A 21,916-nucleotide genomic window follows, 5' to 3' on the forward strand; every position below is an offset into this window, starting at 1 on the left:
AGGCCCGTGCTCAATCCACTAAGCTACATCAGCCAGGGTGCCAATCTTTAAAAACTACAAAAAACACACCAAAAATCTGACGCAGTTGGGCAACAGACAAGAGGCCCCTCATCTGGGCTTCTGAAACAGCCAGATATCACACAGAACTGTGATTTTCAACTTTTCTCACCCCATGGCACATATAACCTAATTAGTAAAATTCTGCAGCACACCACAACATGTATTTTTTGCTGATCTGGATGAATTTGGATTCATTCACACTGGATGGCTCTTGTTGCGTTGGTTGATGTCATTTTTTAATTTAACAAACTAAGGGAGGAAGTCAGTGCCCCTGACTAAATAGTCAGGTCCTGTACGCTTTAAAAATTCCTCTGGCACTTGGACGGAAAATCACTGACACAGACGTACATGAATGTATGTGCATATCTGCTCTTCCATTCATTTCGTAAAAGATACGATGTCACAATGTCTACAGTCACCAAGAAAGCTCTCACAGTAACACTTTCAAGAGAACACCAAGTACTGAATTGGGAATATAAGGATTGTTTTCTATTTTGAAATATACACCATTTGGGTGGAAAGTTTTTGAATGACAGTTTTCTTTTCAACATTCATCAAACTAGTGTTTCTATAAAAAATTAGCTTTTATAGTTTTAAAATGATAGATCAATTATAGGTATGCATTTAATCCCTGACAAAATACTTGTTTGTATAAATGATAGCAAGTCTTTAAATGGTAGTGATATGTGGTAATGACCTAAACAACCTAAGTACCTGTTGATAGGAGCATAGAGCAAGGAAATGTTGTGTGCGCCCCCCCCCCCACACACACACAATGAAATATCACTAAAAGCAGTGAAATTTTGCCATTTGCAACTATATGGAGGGACCTTGAGGTAAATGAAAGAAGAGCAAGATAAAATACCTTATGATCTCACTTATATGTGAACCAAAAAAAACTAAAACAAAACAAAACAGAAACAAAAATAAGCTGAGAGATACTGAAAATAGAGCAGAGGTCACCAGAGGTGAGGGGATGTGGGAAAGGGACAACGGGTGAGTGGGGTCAAAGGGCACATGCAGTTATAAAATGAGGCATGGAGATGTGTTGTACAGCAGGGTGACTACAGTGACTAATACTGTCTTGCATATTTGAAAATTGCTCAGAGAGTAGATCTTAAAAATTCACAAGAAAAATAATTGGTAAGTACAAGATGACTGATGTTATTAACTAGATTCACTGTGGTGGTCATTCACAATGTATACAAATATCGAATCAGTATGTTGTACACCTGAAACTAATATAACATCATATGTCAATTATACCTCAATAAAAAAAATACCATAATAGTGATAATGGTCTCTAGTGTTACAGTGGGCCTAATACTGAAAAAAATAATCAATTTTGAAAATTTAAGCCTTCTCTATTTTGTAAATTGCTACTAAACACTATAAACATGTACTCTGTGATATAATTCCCTTTCTTAAAAATAGTAAAATTCCAATTTCTTCTCTAGGAAGAAATATTTAGGAAGGTAAATTAGAGAATACGATAGAGACTCTTTAATTTTTATGTAGTAAATTACTGAATAAGCTAAAACCCTTTCAGTGCCTTCCATCTGACTCAGGGTAAGAGTCCAGCCCTGTGTGCCTGGTTGACGTACACAGTCCTTTCTCTCCCATTTACTAAGTACGGTCCTATGACACGTGACTGCACACGTAGCATGCGACTGCGGTACGCCTCTCTGACTCTATCTCCACTGCTTTCGCCCACTCCCTGACCTCTCCCACTCTGTACTCTAGCCAGGCTACTCCTCGCTGTACCTTGAACTCCCCAGGAACCCTGCTTTGGAGCGGATGCACTTGCTCCTCTCTGCTCGAAATGTTCCTTCCCACGGGCATCGCATGGGTCACAGCTCTCTCACTTCCTTCACGTCTTTACTCAAAAGTCACCCGGACACGCTATTTAAAATTTAACACCCGTGTAACTGACATTTCAAACCTCCCTCACTTATTTTTCCCTTTAGCATTATTATGCAACTTACTATGTATTACTTAGCAGTATATATTTAGTTGTCTATCTTTTCCAGTACAATGAGTCCCATGAGGACAGAGATTTTTGTCCATTTTATTACCCATAAGAGCACAGAGCACATGTGCTCAATGTGTCAAATAACTGAATGAATACATGGGAAAGAATTCTGTAGCATACAATCCAATCCATCTTCTCTGACACTGCCAGACTGCCTTCAACAAATATTCCTAGTGATACAGTTATCTATGCTTTGCCCAAATGTATCCCAACCCAAGTGGCTAGCTGGTAATAACCGACATTTACTAAGTGCTTATTATGTGCCAAATACTGTTCTCAGTGCTTGATTTATTTAATCCCGCTGTAGCCAGTAAGGTAGGCAGGTTGTCTTCATTTTACAAAAGAAACCAAGGCACTGAGTGTTTTGGTTATGTTGCACAGGGAGAAGCACATAATTACTTCTAGAGACAGTAAACTTGATTGTCATTGTCAGAGATATATACCTTCCTTTCCAAATGTTTAAATAGGAGGCTTAATCTACTGTTTAAAATGTTCAACAAGACAGTCATATGTTATTGCACATAGTACACTCACTAACTGAGACCCGCTACATCCAAGTAAGTATCAGGCTATAAACTGGCCCAGGAGGCCCCATGGTTTAACCCAGGACTGCCACAAGTTCTCTGCCAAGGCCCAGATTGGATTTGGGAGCCACTGTGACAACCACCCCCTCTAATGTGGTGGCACAAAAACAGCCACAGATGATAAAACAAGTAAATAAGCATGGTGCTGTTCTCACAAACCTTGTCCGCAAAAATGGGCAGTGAGCCAGATTTTTGTAAAATCAGCAGTTTGCTGACTTTCAGCCTAAGCAACCTGGCAATCATCAAACTAAACTAGGCGTTCAGGTCACTTCTACCTGTCTCGGCCGTAAAAGGATCAGAAAACTCTTTACCACATAGCGGTTAACTTGAGGAAATACATCAACAGGCTGCCAAGAGCCAGTCTGTTAGTTACCAGATTAAAAAAGTAGCACTAATTTCAGTACAACTTACTTTTAGTAATTTACTGCTGACTCCTATACCTCTATTGTCAATATGCACATAAGGCATCAGATACTTAGCAAATCATTCTAAATCTTTAATGGTTTGTACATCAAATTTACTGATTTATAAAACATCTGACTTTCATTAAATTGGGAGTACTATACAAATTCTCTTCACAAATTTCTCCACATCTTTTTATTACTGCTTGAGCTGCCTTACTTATATAATTTAGCTTAGACTTTCATTTCTATTATTTTTTATACTTTTCAGAGAGAAAAATCACTCTTATTAATGGAGACTTGGGAAACAAAGTCATTTACTTCTACAGTTCATTTTTTTAACTACCATTTCAAATCATCCTAAAATGGTATCCTAATCCTTCCTGAACTGTATTTCCACTGTAAACTAACATTTTGCTATATTTCACATTTGGGGGCAATTAGCCTTAATTCAACATAGTACTTATTCAACTATCAACATTTTTATTCACTCTTGATTATATCACATATTTCTTAGACAATATTATTTTTCCCTATAATACACACACTCACACACAAAAATTTAACTGGTAGATACTATTAGGCTCCATAGCTACTTCTCTTTTTCTATCTTTTTTTTTCCTGTTTTTCTATCTTATTGACAACATTGAACCTACTTGAAAGTACCTGCAAGTGTATAGTCAAAATTTCATTTTAAGCCACCTCTCTATAACTTTGAAAATATCTTTCCTGAAGTCTAGATAGAATTAGATACGGCCAGCTAATTACCTTCTTTATAATTATCAACTTCTAAGACTAAGTAACCACATTTTCTTATGTGTCTATCATGTTCACATCGCTAAAAAGATCTTATTTGGGTTTTAGAACTATATACAGAACAGAAATTTTCCTTTTGTGCCCTTTATGGAATGAAGAAGTGGCCAGTGAAACTAGACACACATTAACACATTTCACTTACATTAGAATTAATACTTCTAGCAACACATAGGTAGTTGAAACACTTCATCACTACTTGTCCCTGTGACAGTTTCATAAATGTTATTACGAAGATACTATATTTTAGTCAATAGTTCAATTGTATTTTAATATAGCTATGAAACAGTTAAACAATAATGTTTTATCTTAGAAATAATTTCATAAGTGACAACAACTTCTTAAAATTCTCTATTAAGAAGAGCAGTTTGACAGTATTTGGGCTACACTTCAAGAATATATTTTAAAATATATGCTTTAGTAAGACTATCATTTTTTGTACCAATTCAATTAAAGAATTTTAGTGCTACCTTGGCTGGCATAGCTTAGTGGATTGAGTGTAGGCCTGCATGCGAATCAAAGGATCATGGTTCGATTCCTAGTCAGGGCACATGCCTGGGTTGCAGGTCGGTTCCCAGTAGGGGGCATGCAAGAGGTCACCAACTGCCGTATCTATCACACATCTGTGTTTCCCCTTCTCTCTGCTTCTCCCTCCCTTCCCCTTCCTTTAAATAAATAAATAAATAAAATCTTAAAAAATAAAATAAAATGACACATATACTTCATTTAAAAAATTTTAGTGCCAATTACTCTACATTTAATTTTATTTGAAATATACATAATTATAGTTTCAAATTAAGACAAAAATACTCTTAATGTTAAGGTACATTTTAAAATAACTCATTTAATTTAAAATACAACCCTAAATATTATCAAAGTGAGCACAGTCATAATACATAAATATCTTAAACTGATCAGGAAAAACTCTGATGTTTAGGTACAGGGTTAAGACTTACTCTTCAATACAAAATTAATCAAATAATGATATGAATAATATGGGGTTTGTACAGTAAAGTAGAATGCTGTAAAATTTAAGAAAAAATATTTTTTAAATTACATTTCAAAATTGGTCTTTATCCTTGGATAAATTCACGTATTTAGTTTCTAGCAATTTTATGTAAACTACAATGAGGTATTGAGGAGAAAAGAAATTAATTTTAGAAATTAAACAAAGTATAAGGTTTGAGGTAAAATTGTTAAAAGTATTTGTCTTCCCCCAAAATGTCTTCTCTATCATGACAGTGTTCTAACTTCCTAACCCTAGATATTGATTTATTTAATTTATAAAGAAACTGGACTGGGTTACAAACACTGCAACAGCTGTGTTCCTATACATGTTATGAGATAAATTTAGGTAATCAGTACATTATTGTAGAGACAATGCTCTAATAAGCTTTTAAAGAAATAAATGAGAAAAGAAACAATGATTTTACAGACAAAAGCAAACATGGCATGATTTTACTGACATGAAAGAAATAACTTACTTAAAAAAGAAGAACGGAGTTTTTTCACAGATTCAGAATATAAGCTAGCAAAGCCGCACATGCAAGAAGTCACAATCAGCATACCTTAGTGAAGCAATGAAAAGTGGAAGGAAAGAAAAGGAGACAAAGATACTAGAATGGTATGGCTGGGACAGTTTCTGCTGAAGACAACAAATGACAAAATAATTACACATACAAAGAAAAATAAATGGGGGAAAATTCAACCAATGAGATATAGTAAGGTCTACACACCATCACCCTTTTCTTCTCTCATGAACTGTGACACAGGTAGTATTAGCCAATAATGTCCAGAAAGCAGCTGAGAAAAGAATCTCAGACAGAACTTGAATTCAGCAGGACTGAGTTAGTGAGTACAGACCAGAGCCGCCCAGTGTTCCAGTGTCCACTGCCATTCTGCAAATGGGTTCAGTCAGCCCCAGGCAGGGTTCCCCTCAACCCCTGGCACCGCAGGGCAGAGCCCGGGCAGACTGGAGCCTGCAGGCCTATTACTGCAGAGGCCTCATTATTCTAGCCCTCTGTGCCTGAGACCCAGTGCAATTTTCTGTGTGAGCCAGGAGGTTAAGGGGGGGGTAAGGTGAGTACTGGTATAGACAGCTAACTACACATGTGTTCCTGAGGTATCAGTATTAAAACATTTAAAATTAACAGTAATTACTCAGCCAACACAAAAGAACGCCATGAAAAAAATGGATCTGGGTTTGTATTGAATCAGGCTATGTGAGAACACTATAGTTTCACAGAACTGAAATTCACTTTTGCATCTACTTTTGCACATGGAAAATGATTCTTTTTAAATTAAATCACTGAAAAAACTGATTGTGGTCTCACAACACTAAGCAATAAAAGTGACAAAACTTTGAAGTAAACTTTTGTTCTATAATGAGGCAAATTTCCCTGTCATGATTTACATGAAAAAATTTGATTTTGTATTCTTTCCCAATGTTAAATAAAATCCTAGAATATTAAAAACAAAAGCAAAATCTAATAGTAAGACAAAACAAAACAAAAAAAGAAGCTCAAACCTTTCCCTAGTTTCTGACAGTTCATGTATCACAGATTAAATCATACAAGCTATTTACCTATCTGAAGCACTTACATTCACAGAAGCAACTAAGCATTTATGGAAATCTTAAACTCGGGATTTTTTCTTCTTACCTCCGGAAGGTTGCCGAGATTTACGAGGAGACCGGGGTTCCCTCCGATAAGGGTCATTGGAGCCGTACAGTTCGACAGTGCCCAGGTTGAGGAGGACTGATTTCTGGAGGTAGTCAACCATTGCAATGCCATTACAATTGCCGAAAACTACCCTGGAATAGGAAGGAGAAAATATTTTAGCACAGATAATATTTACAAGAAAGTGTAGTCTGTAACAGACTAAAAGAGAAGCACGACAGGTCTTAGAGAAAATTCCTCTTGGAACAAAAAACTATCACAGACATAAAAATACAGGTTACATATGGTGTGTCATGGAACTGTGTAGATTTTTTGCAGACATTAATGATTACAATCAATATCATTAAAAAATTTGACATAAGAGTTGCAATTTGATCAGAAGCATAACTCCCTAGGCTAAGCAACATCTAATTCTGAGACTCTCAGGGAAAGATATTCCCTTCCACTGGGAAAGCAGGGGGCTATATCTCCAAGACAGTTTTGGTAATCAAGTATGAATGAATACATTTTATTCCTTTAAGATCCCTTAAACAAGGAGTAGAAATCTGAAACTATAGAGGGGTTATGTAAGTAAGTCAAACAGGCAGGTAAGGGGGTGAACTGCACAACACAGCTAAAGAGGGAAAATGTCGACTTGGTTCCTGCTGACTTTTGCCAAGGAGAACAGAGATGCAGTTCAGATAATCAGATTTTTCAAGTGGAAACTCTAAATATGGATTTTAACATCAAATAATCTTGGTAGCTGGTTCAAATTTTAAAAATATACAAAAAGGGCTAAACAAAATACAATTGTGAGCCAAATGAGGCCTGTGATGAACTGACTTGCAATTTCCTTGGAAAGTTCCTGTGTTTTCTTTTTCTTATCCCATTTGTTTCCGTTATGGCTGTGAGCAGTAAAATATTAAAAGTAAGGTCTGTGTCCTGACACTGTGGGACAGCAAACGAAAGACATAAAGGAAAACCATCTGAGTCCACAGGCGGTCTCAGCTGGCTGCATGACTGCAGAAGGCCAGGAAGGCGGTATCAGCCACGGGAGAAGCAGCGGAGGAGTGAGTCCCCAGGCCAGACCTCGGAAGGAGAGACAGCGGCCCACACACGAGAAACAGTTCTGGAGTGAACAGTTAGCACGTGGTTTCTCTTATAACACAGTGCTGATTTTAAAACAACATAAACATCATAATAAAAGTATGTACAATTAACACTATATACTTGAAGGCATGAATTAATAAGTGCACCTGTACTGCAGATGAATACTTCCTTAAACTATTACTATGTTGCACAATTTATACAAGTTAACTGTGAAGCAGAAAGAACAAATTACGTAGCTATGGTAGACCACGTACAGATTCAGCTTAGCACACAGTCTTCCCGGCTGACGTTATTAGAGGCCCATTTACCTGTTCATAATAGGAAATTATTGCTGAAAGTATATCCAGGAAAGGATATAGCGACTTTAAACCTTTACGTCAAATAATTCACTGGTCTGTGAGTCATCTGACTTAATACCAGGATGCAAAATAATCATGCACAGAATAACTATTTGGAACAGAATTATGTTCAAATAAACACTAAATCTGATCTGAAAGTCAAGTTACATAACTTTTTAAGTGATACTATAATCATTTCTATTTTCAAAAGTAAAAAAAATATATGAGATACTATGAAGAGACTAAGAAACACGGAAGTTATACTTACAGTCCGTAGGAGGAATTGACTGCCAGACTGGTTATTTGTTGTGGCGGCTCTCCACCTACCCATACCAACTGAATAACCAGTTCTGTCTGATAGCCTGGAGACTGTTTGAGTGGTGAATTTTTAACTCTGTAATAAAGGAAAACATGTTGCTTTTTATATCTTATTAGCCTATGTAATTACAGAATCATGCATAAATAACCATACAAAAATAACTTTGTATATAAAATTGTACTACATATTTTAAAAAGTAAAAAATCAGAATCCTATCCTCTAGAAGCATTTAATCTAGACACCAAATATGTACATGAGTGAAAAAAAAGAAAGGAAGAAATCAGCCCTGGCTGGTGTTACTCAGTGGATTGAGCGCAGGCCTGCGAACCAACAAGCATGGTTGGTTCCCAGTCGGGGCACATGCCTGGGTTGCAGGCCAGTTCCCAGCAGGGGGCGCACAAGAGGCAGGTACACATTGATATTTCTCTCCCTCTCTCCTTCCCTTCCCCTCTAAAGATAAATAAATAAAATCTTTAAAAAAATAAGAAATCACGTAAGAAATTCCACATGTAGATGGAGGGAGAGCACAGGGAGAAGTGGGTGGGGAGGAGGACAGGGAGGGCTGGGGAGAAGGGGAGGAAGCGGTCCTGGCATTAAGAAGAAAAACAATACAAGTTACAAAAGCGCACTTCAAACTTAAAAAAATATGGTTTAACTAAATGAAAACTGGCCAAAATCGTAAGTTAAAGAATGAGGGGAAAAATGAAAAATTTATTTTTGTGTGACTTTTTCTAAAAAATATATACCTTAATTTAAGGTAAGAACATTTATTTAGGCTTTTCTTTTCTAATTATATTTTATTGATTATGCTATTGCAGTTGTCCTGATTTTTCCCCCTTTGCTTCCCTTGCCCAGCACCCCTACTCCCTCAGGCAATCCCCACACTTTGCTCATGTCCATGGGTCATGTGTATTAAGTTCTTTGGCTGCTCCATTTCCTATACTGCACTGTACACCCCCATGGCTGTTCTGTAACCACCTACTTGTACTTCTTAATCCCCAAGGTGAGAACATTTTGATCGCACAGACTCTCCAAAAACTGCTCTTATAAAACATACACAACAATTTTGAGGATTCTGTCTTAGAGTGACAATGAATGAAGAACAGCAGCCAGACTACTCAAAGTTGAATCTCCTGACACCAAACTCACGGGGGAAGAACCTTTCTGAGTCATTTAATTGCTACTTCTAGTGAAGAGGACCATGACACCTGGCCTTTTCCTGAGGTATCTGCTAGACCGGCTCTGGAGAAGAAAGAGGTCAGTACGTTGTCCAAATTTCAGGGTAAACGTGAATCACTAAGGGTACCCTGGTACTGAGTTACAGTCACTTTTGCCTGTGCACGGTCTGCCAGGCAGTGCACTCAGAACTGTCCATACACTGGCTGAGTTGGAAGTTCTGGTCTTTCCCAGGGAAATACACACTACCCAGCTCCAGCTGTCCATCTCAAGACAGAAATACTGAGTAGCATTCATCTCCACCAGGGACAGCCTCTGCTGACATAGAGCGCAAGCCCAAGCGTCTGAGTACACTATTCTTCCCTTGGATGAATTAGGTGAGGTTCATTGAAGTGTCCACTGTCCCTCCGGCTTATTTAATGTGCTCATTAGAGTAGATTCTCGAGAACAGCAACAGCCATTCAGAAACATTTTAGAAGTACCTATGACTATACTGGCACTTTTAAGACTTAAGTGATGAACACACACAAAACTTACAAAATTATTTTACATGGTATGAAGAAACTAAAAAAGTTTTTAAGCAAAAATAAGCCAGTCAAAACTGGTTACACAATCCACACTGATAAAAAGTTAGACACTGGATCAAAAAATGACAGAATATGTAAGATTTTTAAAAATATAAAATGGGGAGTGGGTAGTAGGTGTTATGTTTTATGTCTACAATGATTACATTCAAGTTATCATTTTATTGTTTTAGATATACGTAAATCAATTTGTTTAATTTTAAAGACAGGGTTTGAACTTTTATAAAAAGTTCCTTAATTTATACAAACATTTTTTAAATGTCAAAATAATGTTTGGAAGCTTTGTGGTTTCAAAACCATTTCTGTTTGGACAAATGTCCTGCAAAAACACAACTAAAATAAGTAAAAACAAATGTAAAACTTTATTGGCAAAATGAATAGGGGAAACATTTGTTTTTAAATGTTTCTTCAAAAAAAAGAAACCAATAAGGCACAAAGGCATTTTGTATAAAAAACAAAAAAATCTCAGTATTAGTAATGGTAACATCATTCAGTTATATTTCTGATTTTTAGAAATGAGCTTAAAACAATGTGAAGTTAATAAGTAATTGTTTATGTAAAGATTATTAAAAGGAAAAAATGAAGTATAACTCAAATTGTGATGAAAAGTCACCAATGAATATGAATATATGCATTCTATACAAAAATCTCACCAAAATATGCTACAAAAATAAACCTCTAAAAACTGTACTTTATACACTAATAAAAATTAAATTTAATAAAAAGCTGGAGGACTAAACATTGACATCAGGGCATTAATGGAAACTTTACAAATTTACATTTAAAGTAAAGTGGTACTGAGTAAGTAACAAAAGGGAAGAGTATACTGTAGAATTCTGTATGTGCAAGTCTCATTCTAACCACGTGGGCCAGAACTGTAACAAAAAGGAGGTGTGACTGTGTACAGGAGAGAACGACAGAGGAGGACAGAAGGAGAGAGGAAAGAAACCGAGGCCCTTCTGAGAAATGCAGTTGCCTAACTTCAGTGCCTGCGCTTTTTCAATCGGATCGGCTGCTCATCCTTGGCACCAGGGCATTTTGAACCAGGTAACTCTCTGCTGCGGGGCCCTGCAGGAGGCCAGCTCTGCCCCTGCCCACAGGCACAGATGCCAGCAGCACCCCCATTTCCCCTGGTGTGGCACTGACAGTATCTCCAGATGTGGCCAATGGTTCCCGAGGAGCAAAATCATCCCCGTTTGAGAACTATTGGCATAGAATACACAATCTCAAATTTACATAAACATATAAAGATTTTTAAAGTTATACTATCTTATACTATGAAAAACAACTGGGATACAAAAAATCTGCCTTATTTTGGGGATGAATGCAGTTTTCGACTACACAGACATTCTGCCCAGCAAATGTCCAAGTACTGCCCCCCAAGAGAAGAGATTCTAGCAGATCCGAAAGCCAAGCAGCACAGGGCGTAGTTCTTTAGCTGAGGCAGATCTCCCTCGTACTGCCCTCTCCACCTTGGTGCTGCCCGTTTGGCTTCTGTCCCGCCACCACGCCTGCAAAGCAATCTTTGACATTTTCCATAACCACTGTTCACTTATTACCTTAACTGTCTTCTCCGTAAATCTAATTCACAAAACTGTTGATTGATTTTTAACCCTTCCCTCACTGTTTTAATTCTCTGCCATATTTAAGGCCAACACCTTGGATAAAATTAACTATTAAATAATATAAATTGGGCAGAAAAAAGAAAACTTTATCCAATTTATTCCTATATGAAAGCAAAATGTATTCAAATTTGGAATGCTACAATAAAGGCGTTTAAATAATGATACTGTGGTGCTAGAAAAGATTCAAAAAAAGACAAGTAAATGATTACAAAACAACCAAATCTCAAAAGACTGAATAAACAAAATTTTTCGGGTGGTAGAAAGCAGTCTAAATATACATTTCATCCACACACAAATCCAGACTAAAAACCATCAGTGGTTTAGAACACGGAGCTGTAGATACAGAAGAAAGAACCATGCCAGTCCACTGTTTAAGGATCAAATCCTCACACTTCAGGGGTAAAATCACGGAACACAATCCTGTTCCTCTGGATGCCACAGAAATAGAAATTGGATCAATCAGAGCAAAACACAGACAGAGCTGTTCCCATGCCATTTTACTCCATCATGGAAAAATGTTACCATAGCTTATTAAGGCACGCAACTTATCTAGATTAGTAGATAATTTCCAAGACATCTGTACTGTTTACTAACTTACTTTAAACAAGGGACGTTATCCCGAAGGCCATCAGAGGAACTGCTACTGGTGGAAGGATGAGACTGAGGAGGGACGGGCTGAGGATTGGTGCCCCCCACTGGTGTCGGCAGAGGCGGTGCCTGTTCACCCTCCGGGGATTCCACATCATTTATCTCATATAACAACCGAACTTCAAGCATCTGTTGGAAAAGTAAGATAGTTCCTTTACTCTCAATAAATATGATTCACTTCTTTGCAGTTTATACACACATGTGTATGTTAGGGGAAAACATTTTTAAAGGTAAAAATTAGCAAGATTTCTAAAGATAAGGATTTAGCCAAAAAAAAGTCTCTGACTCAGCTTTTGAAAAATGATGTGTATGTGTGCAAGTACACACACACTCACACCCAAACACACATTATGGTTTTAGAATTTATGGCAGTTTGTTAATACCAAACTAGAGTATACACATACTCAGATTAGCTTAGTTTAAAGGAAACATAAAGTATTTAAGGATTTACATGTTCAGTAAGATATACATAAACACATGGTATTTTTGAAAACAAGATAAATGGCAATATACATGCTGAGGTGATTTTAAAAATTCTAGACAAAATTGACTGCAAATAATCTTCTAAATAATTCAAAAATTTTAAAACCTCAGAAATCTGACATTGAAACAACCACGAGACCATTACCGGAATAACTTCTGTAATAACTTCTTGTTTGCTGAATCTATAAATAATGACATGAGCTGAAACTCCAGCTATGCATAGCATTCTACTTTCTGGACACCAGGAGATGATCTGAATGGCGTAAGGGTCTTCATCTACAATGTCTGTGTTCGGCTTGTCATCTTTACTTCTTGACTTTTCAAATACTTTAGCTGTCTTCAGTTTATACAGTACTTGAAGAGTTACTAGATAAAAGATATATATTAGATAATTCAATACAAAAAGTACAAATACAAGGTAATATTTAATCAGTTCTACTATGTAAGAAAATAGTCTACATTTATTTGAACCATATTTTTATTCCTAGGTCTACATTTCTCTGTTATACTTTTAGATAATACATTCATTGTACTTGCTGACCAAAAAAAAGTATACCCATTATTCACTGTATTCATTTAAAAAAATCATCATCATGATGAATTTAGACAATCTGAAAAAATGAGTAATAAAAAATGTTGCAGAACATAAAAATAATAAATGACATTTTCTTCCTAAAATGATTTTCTAATATTTTCTCTATAAAAGACAATAATGTTATCTAATGCTTCTAGAGGATGAAACAGAATGTATCCTGAGTTAACTGAATTCTGAGTGCCTGCTATGTAAGTTTTACAAACATCAGCCATTCAAAGCATTCTTTCCTTTTTGGCCATATATAACCACCATAAATATTTCAAGAAGACAATACAAATTCGGGGGGGTATATTTAAAACCAGACATTAAAATTATATAAATTTTTGTTGATTTGAAACATATGCCTGCTTCTCCCATTTCTGAATTGGGAAAAGAAGGTTTGAAGAAATTTTGAAGAAAAGATTTGAGTACTTCTTTTGAGAAGTACCAATGAACAGCCTGAAGAATATCTTTAATCTACTAAAAATCCTAAATTCACATACTTGATTAATTGGTATTATATTTATGCCTCCAAATTTCAAATTGAACATTGGTGATGCAATTATTATAATACAGGTTGTATAAAAACAATTATTCTATAACATATAACATTAATTAATAACAATACTCAAAATACTTACTTGCAGAAGCATCCCAAAACTTAACGGACCCATCAGCATGCCTATGAAAAGTAAATGAATTAAGAGTGTTATTAAAAAACATTTACATTTTTAGTTTCTTTGAAGTATACTGTTATTTAAAAAGACACTCACCAAAATAAGGAAAAAGACAAAATTTGGGGCAAATTATCTGTTTACAGACAACAATTTATTTCTTATTATGTTTCAGCATAAAGGAAAGCACTATCTGCCCAATTAATTAATGCTGTGTAGTCTTAATCATACTTAGCTATTACTGATTAACTTGGTGAAACAGACTCCTACTTACCCTGTAATAATGATTTCTGGGTAACTCTGAGCACCCAAACCCCAATTACCTCCATTGATGGGCCACTCCTGGAAGAAAAGATTATGGTATAAAGCAACTCCCAAGCATATCGTGCATCTTTATGTGTATCTATGGCAAGAGTAAACAACATACTTTGCTTCCAAAAAGGATTTTTCCACGTATTTTCTCTAGGAAAGGATTCAGTGTTATCAAGCACTTGACGGTGACAGATATAAAATGTTGATATATTAATGTAACTTTAATAATAAAACTCCTGTTCAATACCTTTTTGCTGTAACCTTGCCGTTTCTGTCTAGCTCCAACAGAATAAAGTGCGGGAATAAGGTCCACGGGACAATCAGCAAAATATTCGCAACATGTGACAGGGGATTCGTGTATACTCAAAGGGTAGGGATTTTCAAAAATAGGATATCTTCAACAAGAAAAGAAAAATATTAATTAACAAATTATTACCTATAATGAATGCAATGAAAACTTAAAATAATAGCTTTAGAATATAAACAGTTTTAGTTTAATTAAAAGTCAGTATCCTTTGAAGGTCCACATATTATCTGAATTTATATTTTAACTTAGTATGTTCTTTCTACAGAATTTTAGAAGTTACATACATCTAGCAGATTTAATAAATTAGCATGCATATATGCATAAAATGACATCTTTCATAATGACAGTTGCTCAATTAGAATAGTAAACAGAAAAGCTGCAGTTGGTACTACATACCATATATATATCACACACAGGAATAACTGATTTATATATAGTTAACTCACTCATTCTTGCACCAAACTTATGATGTAGGCATTTGACTGAAGAATGAAGACTCAGAGCAACGTGCCAAAGGCAGGCCGACTAGCAAGCAGCAGCAGAATTTGAACTGTGCTCTCAACCATTAAGTCATAAGATTCTCAATTAACAGACAGCCCACTGTTTTATCAGTAGAGATAATACGAATTTTCAATTCTCCTTTCCCCCCGTATCAGTGTAATGTGTATTGCAATATTTGATCTATGAATTCTCTTGTTTTAGCGATAATCTAAATAAAATTCTATCTTAATTATTTTCTATCTATAAAATTATATTAAAGCAAAAAATGCTTTCAAAAACCATAAAACTAAAGTAAAATCCTAACTAAAATACAATGATATTTCTTTCCTGGTTTTAAAGCCCTTAGAAATAAGAATGATTACTTAAAAATACCTAGAAAACCAGAAACCAGCTAAAAAAAAAGTCTAGTAAGTTCAGACTTGGCTAACCTGAAAATAACTAGATGTATTGATCAGTCTACTACTGGCAATAATTAAAAACAGAAAAAAATATCAGAAAAGTCCTTTCTAGACTTCCAAAATGAACTCAACCGTCCTCACTCCCTTCTCAGCCACACATAAAAGAAAAGAAGATGAAACTCAAAGAAACCAACAGGTGCATTAAAAAATGGCAGGCATTTTTTAGCTCTTTATAAACACACTAGCCCAATAATTCTACCATTATTACACCAATACATTCACAGGTTACTTGTACAATACTCAGGTTACTTGTACAATAGGTTACACTCACACCAGGTTACACTCACAGGTTACTTGTACAATATTTTCTTTAACAAATATATCCCAGTATAGAACACATGTAAAAAATGCCACTATTTAAAAACTTGCCTAAGTAAAAAAATAAAACCATATTAAGAATAAGTTATTCTAGGACAGTTATTTAGAAAATAATGATTTAAATTCCTTTATTCCACAATGATATTGTTACTACCCCCCAAAAAACCAATTGATTATTATAGCCAGCAAGTAACTAAGTTGATGTGAATTTAGGATTGCCTTAAAACAAGAGAAAGAATACACTTCACTTATACTTCAGCGTTTCCCAGTCTCAGTACTATGTACATTTCGGATCAGATAATTCTTCCTGAGGGAGTACCCTGGGTACTGTGGATGGTTAGCAACATTTCTGTTCTCTACCACTAGAGGGCAGTATCACCCCCTCCCCTCAATAAAGTGTCAGTGCAGAAAGCCAAATAGCTCCTGGAAGACCAAAGAGCCCCCAGTTGAGAAATACTGAGTGGGTAAACTCCATGAAAAACAATGATTATCTCTCGAGAGATACAAATATATAGTACAATGTTCTTCTACTCAAAGAACTTATAACTAAACATAGTATCTACATTAGAAAAAGCAGAATATGGAAAATACTACAAAAAGTTGCAAAGGAATTATGGTGGGAATTACGGATTAGATATGATACATCTGGTTAAGAGAGAATAGAAAAAAAAACAAAGAGAAAAGGAAGGCTAACTTTGAAAGTTATATGGGTTTTTGTAGCAAGCGGAGTGTTTTTAGCTGCTGGAAACTATTAAGAAAGGCACGGAAGAGTGACATTCGTCTAACACCCAGCTCCGTTTTCTAGGGAATGTGGCACCGGCAAGAAGACAGCGAAAAACCAGGCTGGAAAGGTACCCTGCATTCCAACTGTGTAAGGCAGCAAGCAGGCTGACGTACTTTTAAACCAAACAAGAGGGAACCACTGTGGTTTGAGAGAGCAGAGGGACAAGACTGGTGCTGCGTGTCAAATCAGCCTGGCCATGGCATCCGTGACCCACTGCCACCCGCAGTGAATATGGCTGCAGAACCTACGAGAGCTTATCTAGAGGTAAACTGTGTGATGGAGTCAATGCTGGACATGGTGACTCAATGCCCCCCAGGGTATCCAAGCATTAGACTGAATCATGAAATTTCAGAAATCACACAAATTTTGACTTAAAAATGGAAACTCTGTATGATCAGCTCCTAGAGAAATTTGGTAGGTAGAAAGGTGCACCTGGAGTTATAAAAAGAGGCCCAGGTTGTAGATATAAATGTAGTGTTTTCAAAAAACGAATGCTACAAAAATCTTTTTTTACCACATACTACAACAGTTCCTTGTCAAACTTTATTTCTTACCCATTTTGTGCAAGGTCTATAAGTACTAAATCCTTTTCTAGAAGAACAACTACAGCATAGGGTTCTTGAAAATCTGGAACAAGAAAATAATACACGAATAGTTTTAAACATGCAGGAAGAAAAATATTAAATAAATGTGAAAGAAGACAGCAAATGATAAATATTATGTTGGTTTTTATTTTGTTCCATTTTCTCACAGATTTAGAATCATCTCATATTTAATGTAACTTAAGGTAGTATTTTCTAAATGAGATAAATCTGTATAATAACCTATACAAAATTATTTCAATTTTGTAATAGTGAGCAAAAAAAAAAAATGCCTGTGACTTCTATGGTATTGCAAATGAAAAGGCAGCACATGGCCAACAAACTCAAAATTTAAATCCAAATACACATAAGAACTCTCATTATTGGATATATTAGAGACCCAGTGGAATACTACTTTAATATTACATAGTGTTTATCATGGATACTTTGTATGTACCTAACTATTGCATTGCATCTTTACATCTCAACTAGCTTCAAATGAAGTAAAAAAGATCCAGATTTAAATTCCCCTAAAAACTTATGCAAGCTGTGATGGTTAATTTTATGTGTAAACTTGTCTTTCCCTGTGGTACTCCTTGGTTTGGTCAAACATTAGTTTAGATGTTACTGCGAAACTATTATTTTTAGACGTGATTAACATTTAAATCAGTAGACTCCAAGAAGATTAACCTCAAAAATGTGGGTGGGCCTCATCTAGTCAGTTGAAGGCCTGAACAAAAAAACAAACTTTCCAGGGAAAAAACAAAACAATTCTGCCTTCAGACTCAAGATCGCAGCATTCACTCTTTCCTGAATTCTCAGCCTGTAGGTCTGTTCTATAAATGTTAGACTTATCAGCTTTCACAATTATATGAACCAATACTCCAAATTCCCTGTCTGTGTTTATACCTGTCTCAAATGCTTTGAGCTTTTCTGGAGAACCTTGACCAGTGTAGTAATATTTTACAGAAGATTAAAATGTTTCTTTTTTATTTTACTTTATTTTATTTTATTTTTTAAACATCTTTCCATTTGGAGATTTTTTAAAATATTTTATTTATTTATCTTTAGAGGGGAAGGGAACGAGAGAGGAAGAGAAACATCAATGTATGGTTGCTTCTCGTGCATCCCCTGCCGGGAACTGGCCTGCAACCCAGGAATGTGCCCTGACTGGGAATGGAACGGTGACCGTCTGGTTCGCAGGCCCACGCTCAATCCACTGAGCTACACCAGCCAGGTCTCTTTTTTATTTTAAAAAATATTTTATTGATTATGCTATTACAGCTGTCCCATTTCCCCCCCTTTATTCCCCTCTGCCCCACACACTGCCTCCCACCTGCATCCCCCCCTTTAGTTCATGTCCTTCGGTCATACCTGTAAGTTCTTTGGCTTCTACATTTCCTATACTACTATTAACCTCCCCCTGCCTATTTTGTACCTACCATTTATGCTTCTTATTCCCTGTACCCTTTCCCCCATTCTCCCCTCTTCCCCACCCCACTGATAACCCTCCACGTGATCTCCATTTCTGCAATCCTGTTCCTGTTCTAGTTACTTGCTTAGTTTGTTTTGTTTTTTAGGTTTGGTTGTTGATAGTTGTGAGTCTGTTGTCATTCCATTGTTTGTATTTTGATCATCTTCTTTTAGAAGATGAGTCCCTTTAACATTTCATATAATAAGGATTTGGTTATGATAAACTCCTTGAACTTGACCTTATCTGAGAAGCACATGATCTTCACTTCCATTCTAAATAACAGCTTTGCTGGATTGAGTAATCTTGGATGTAGGTCCTTGCCTTTCATGACTTTGAAGACTTCTTCCCAGCCCCTTCTTGCCTGTAAGGTTTTTTTTGAGAAATCAGCTGACAGTCTTTTGGGAACTCCTTGGTAAGTAACTCTCCTTTTCTCTTGCTGCCATTAAGATTCTCTCATCTTTAATCTTGGGTGATATGATTATGACACCCCTTGGTGTGTGCTTTCCTGGGTCCAACTGTTTGGGGACTTTCTGAATTTCCTGGAAGTCTATTTCCTTTGCCAGATTGGGGAAGTTCTTCTTCATTATTAACAGTAAATTTTCAACTTCTTGCTCTTTCTCTTCTCCTTCTGGCACCCTTATGATTCAGATATTGGAATGTTTAAAGTTGTCTCAGAGGTTCCTAAGCCTCTCCTCATTTTTCCTAACATGGGTAGTTTTGTTTATCTTACAAAGGCACTTACTACTAACAGGTGATACAACAAAATTAACGTCTGAAATAAAATTTGCAAAGTTATGAAGGCAGCATCTCTTCTCAGAAGAATGAGCACAATACATTAAGGAAACTACTAAGATAGCATATGGGTCTTAGTTCTGAATATAGATATCTGTAGAAAATGAACTTTAAAGATGCAAAGCTTACCATTCGGGTATGGTGTTTCACACAACGTTAGGAAATCAACAATTGAGTAGTCCATTTCTAGCACAGCAGTACTTTTTCCGTGCATAACTGTTAAGCAAGGTCTTCTTCCTACAGTGTCATATGACAAACCTCCTGACAAAATAATAAAAGGTTCCCTGGAAATAAAATACACAGGATTATAAACAGCATGGTGAAGACTAATTATTTTCCTGCTACATCATGTTTTATTTAGTGAAATAATCAAAACTTAAATTCTAAAATTTTATGCATCATTTACTTTAATGTTTGCATATGAAGTTTGTAACTGCATTAGTAAGACCCAGGTGAAGTCCTGAAAACTAACCTATAATAGGAATGAATGTTAACCACATTTCACTCTCCAACCTCCTCTTGGCCCCTAAAATATTTTCTCTTATCCTCTTCACAAAGTTGTCAAAAGATTCTTTCCAGGTTTCTGCTGCTAAGTCTATTGAATGGACTTCCTTTTATCCAGGCTTATTAGCCAAGCCTCCCAAAAGGAATGCTAATGCCCTGAGGCATCCATTGTACATAATGAATTAACTTATCACCGATGCAGCAAGAATGTACTAGCTACCAATCAGCCTTGAAAAAGCTGAGAAAACAGTCACTCAAATCACTTCTGTAGGGCTTCATTTTCTCCTGGAACCTTTGCTGGTTGGCTCTCAAACCACAGTTCCCATGCACGTCACTCAGCTGCCCACTGCCACTTCTAATGAGCCCCCAACTGTCTCCCGGTTAGTCCTCATTAAATTTAATAATTTTTAGATCCACTTTTTAAAAACTGCATATCTAAATATGCAAAAGAGAAAAAAACAGAAGTGTTTTTATGTTCTGTATTTCTTTACCTTCAATTTGCCTATTCGTGTTTTTTGTTCATGTTTAAGGAAAAAGATTGGTAATCCTTTACTGATTAGTTCGTAAGAGGTCTTCCTTTTGTAAGGAGATTAGCTCTTGTTCTGCCTTATGTGTTTTCATTTGTTGGTGGGGAAGTTATTTATGGTACAGTATACAGATGATTTTAAATGTTTTGTACATGACTGTTTTAAGTCTCTTAATTTATGACTTTTAGGAAGTTCCTTAATGCTTACTCTGTGGCCTGTATGTCCCCCAGCTTCCTCTTCACATGTAGTGCAAGCAGTATGGAATACTACATAAAAGAAGTGCTGGGACTAACATGCCCGCATTTTTAATCTCAGCTTTGGTTTTACTTTCTGTGTGATCTTAAACAAGGTACTTAACTTCTTTGTGCCTACCTTCTGAATCTACAAAACGGAGATGGAGAGGTAAGTACCCTCAGGCAATCACTGAATTAATTATACATGCAGAGCACTGGGGTCGATGCCTAGCACACAGTACACCCTCAGTAAGAATTACCTAACGTTACTCTTGTCGTACAATAATTGTTACCACCCCTGTAAAAGGTTCCTTCTTGTAATATTTGGGGGAGATTGTAACTTCTCGATTATATTTATTTGTGTCTAAAACAATAAATAAAATTCACTAAAATTTACTCAGAGGAGCAGGAGTACAGGTGGGTAATTTATAAGTAAATATAAACATTAGGTCAAATAATTCAATTGTTTTTTATATTTAAATTGTTTTTTTATATTTACACATTTAGCTATTTAAAATACATAAAATAATATACTGTATATATGTTTGTACTTTCTTATTGAAAACTGTACCTTCATGCAGCCCAGTTACCCTTTAGTATTTTTTCACAGTATTTATTGCTAAAAGTAATTTTGTTTATTTTGCATTTTGTTCATTTCGTGAAAATGTAAGCCCATGAGGGCAAAGGGTTTTGTCTGTTTCATCCATTGCTGTATCCGAAGTAGTGCCTCACAGGTAAATAAATGAAGTAGTAGGCAAGTATGTTACCCTAATCACTGTCTAGCTCACTACCATTTAGATTTTTCACCACTAAATCCATTCGGGCAATCTTATTTTCACAGTGCCAGTAACCAGAACTTAAGGTTTTGTCCTGAGTAGCACTATACCCACACTTTCACTGTTTCAATGTCTCTGCATACTACGGCCATGACAACTCTAGTCCGGAAAGAATATTTAATTTCCTCCCACTTTTCCTCACATCTAATGCATAAACAGAATATATCTTCTCTCTTTTGTACTCTGAAATACAGCATACAACTGAATGTAA

General features: G+C 36.0%; 1 protein-coding gene across 4 annotated transcripts in view; it reads right to left on the bottom strand.

Annotated features, from left to right (window-relative positions):
• STXBP5 (syntaxin binding protein 5) overlaps nt 1-21,916 on the bottom strand; it is a 131,692-nt gene that overhangs the window by 35,656 nt on the left and 74,120 nt on the right. For all 4 annotated transcript variants that reach the window (XM_037034862.1, XM_037034861.1, XM_037034860.1 and 1 more), the window contains exons 10-18: nt 19,735-19,889; nt 17,313-17,385; nt 14,638-14,785; nt 14,353-14,420; nt 14,046-14,086; nt 12,976-13,196; nt 12,298-12,476; nt 8,264-8,389; nt 6,551-6,702 (exon numbers count right to left, since the gene is read on the bottom strand). In XM_037034862.1, the coding sequence (XP_036890757.1) occupies nt 6,551-6,702; nt 8,264-8,389; nt 12,298-12,476; nt 12,976-13,196; nt 14,046-14,086; nt 14,353-14,420; nt 14,638-14,785; nt 17,313-17,385; nt 19,735-19,889 (1,163 nt within the window). The remainder of the gene's footprint in view (nt 1-6,550; nt 6,703-8,263; nt 8,390-12,297; nt 12,477-12,975; nt 13,197-14,045; nt 14,087-14,352; nt 14,421-14,637; nt 14,786-17,312; nt 17,386-19,734; nt 19,890-21,916) is intronic.

This window comes from Sturnira hondurensis, unplaced genomic scaffold (genome assembly GCF_014824575.4).
Source record: "Sturnira hondurensis isolate 20B ecotype Veracruz unplaced genomic scaffold, ASM1482457v3 Scaffold0022201, whole genome shotgun sequence".
NCBI classification, from domain to species: Eukaryota; Metazoa; Chordata; class Mammalia; order Chiroptera; family Phyllostomidae; genus Sturnira; species Sturnira hondurensis.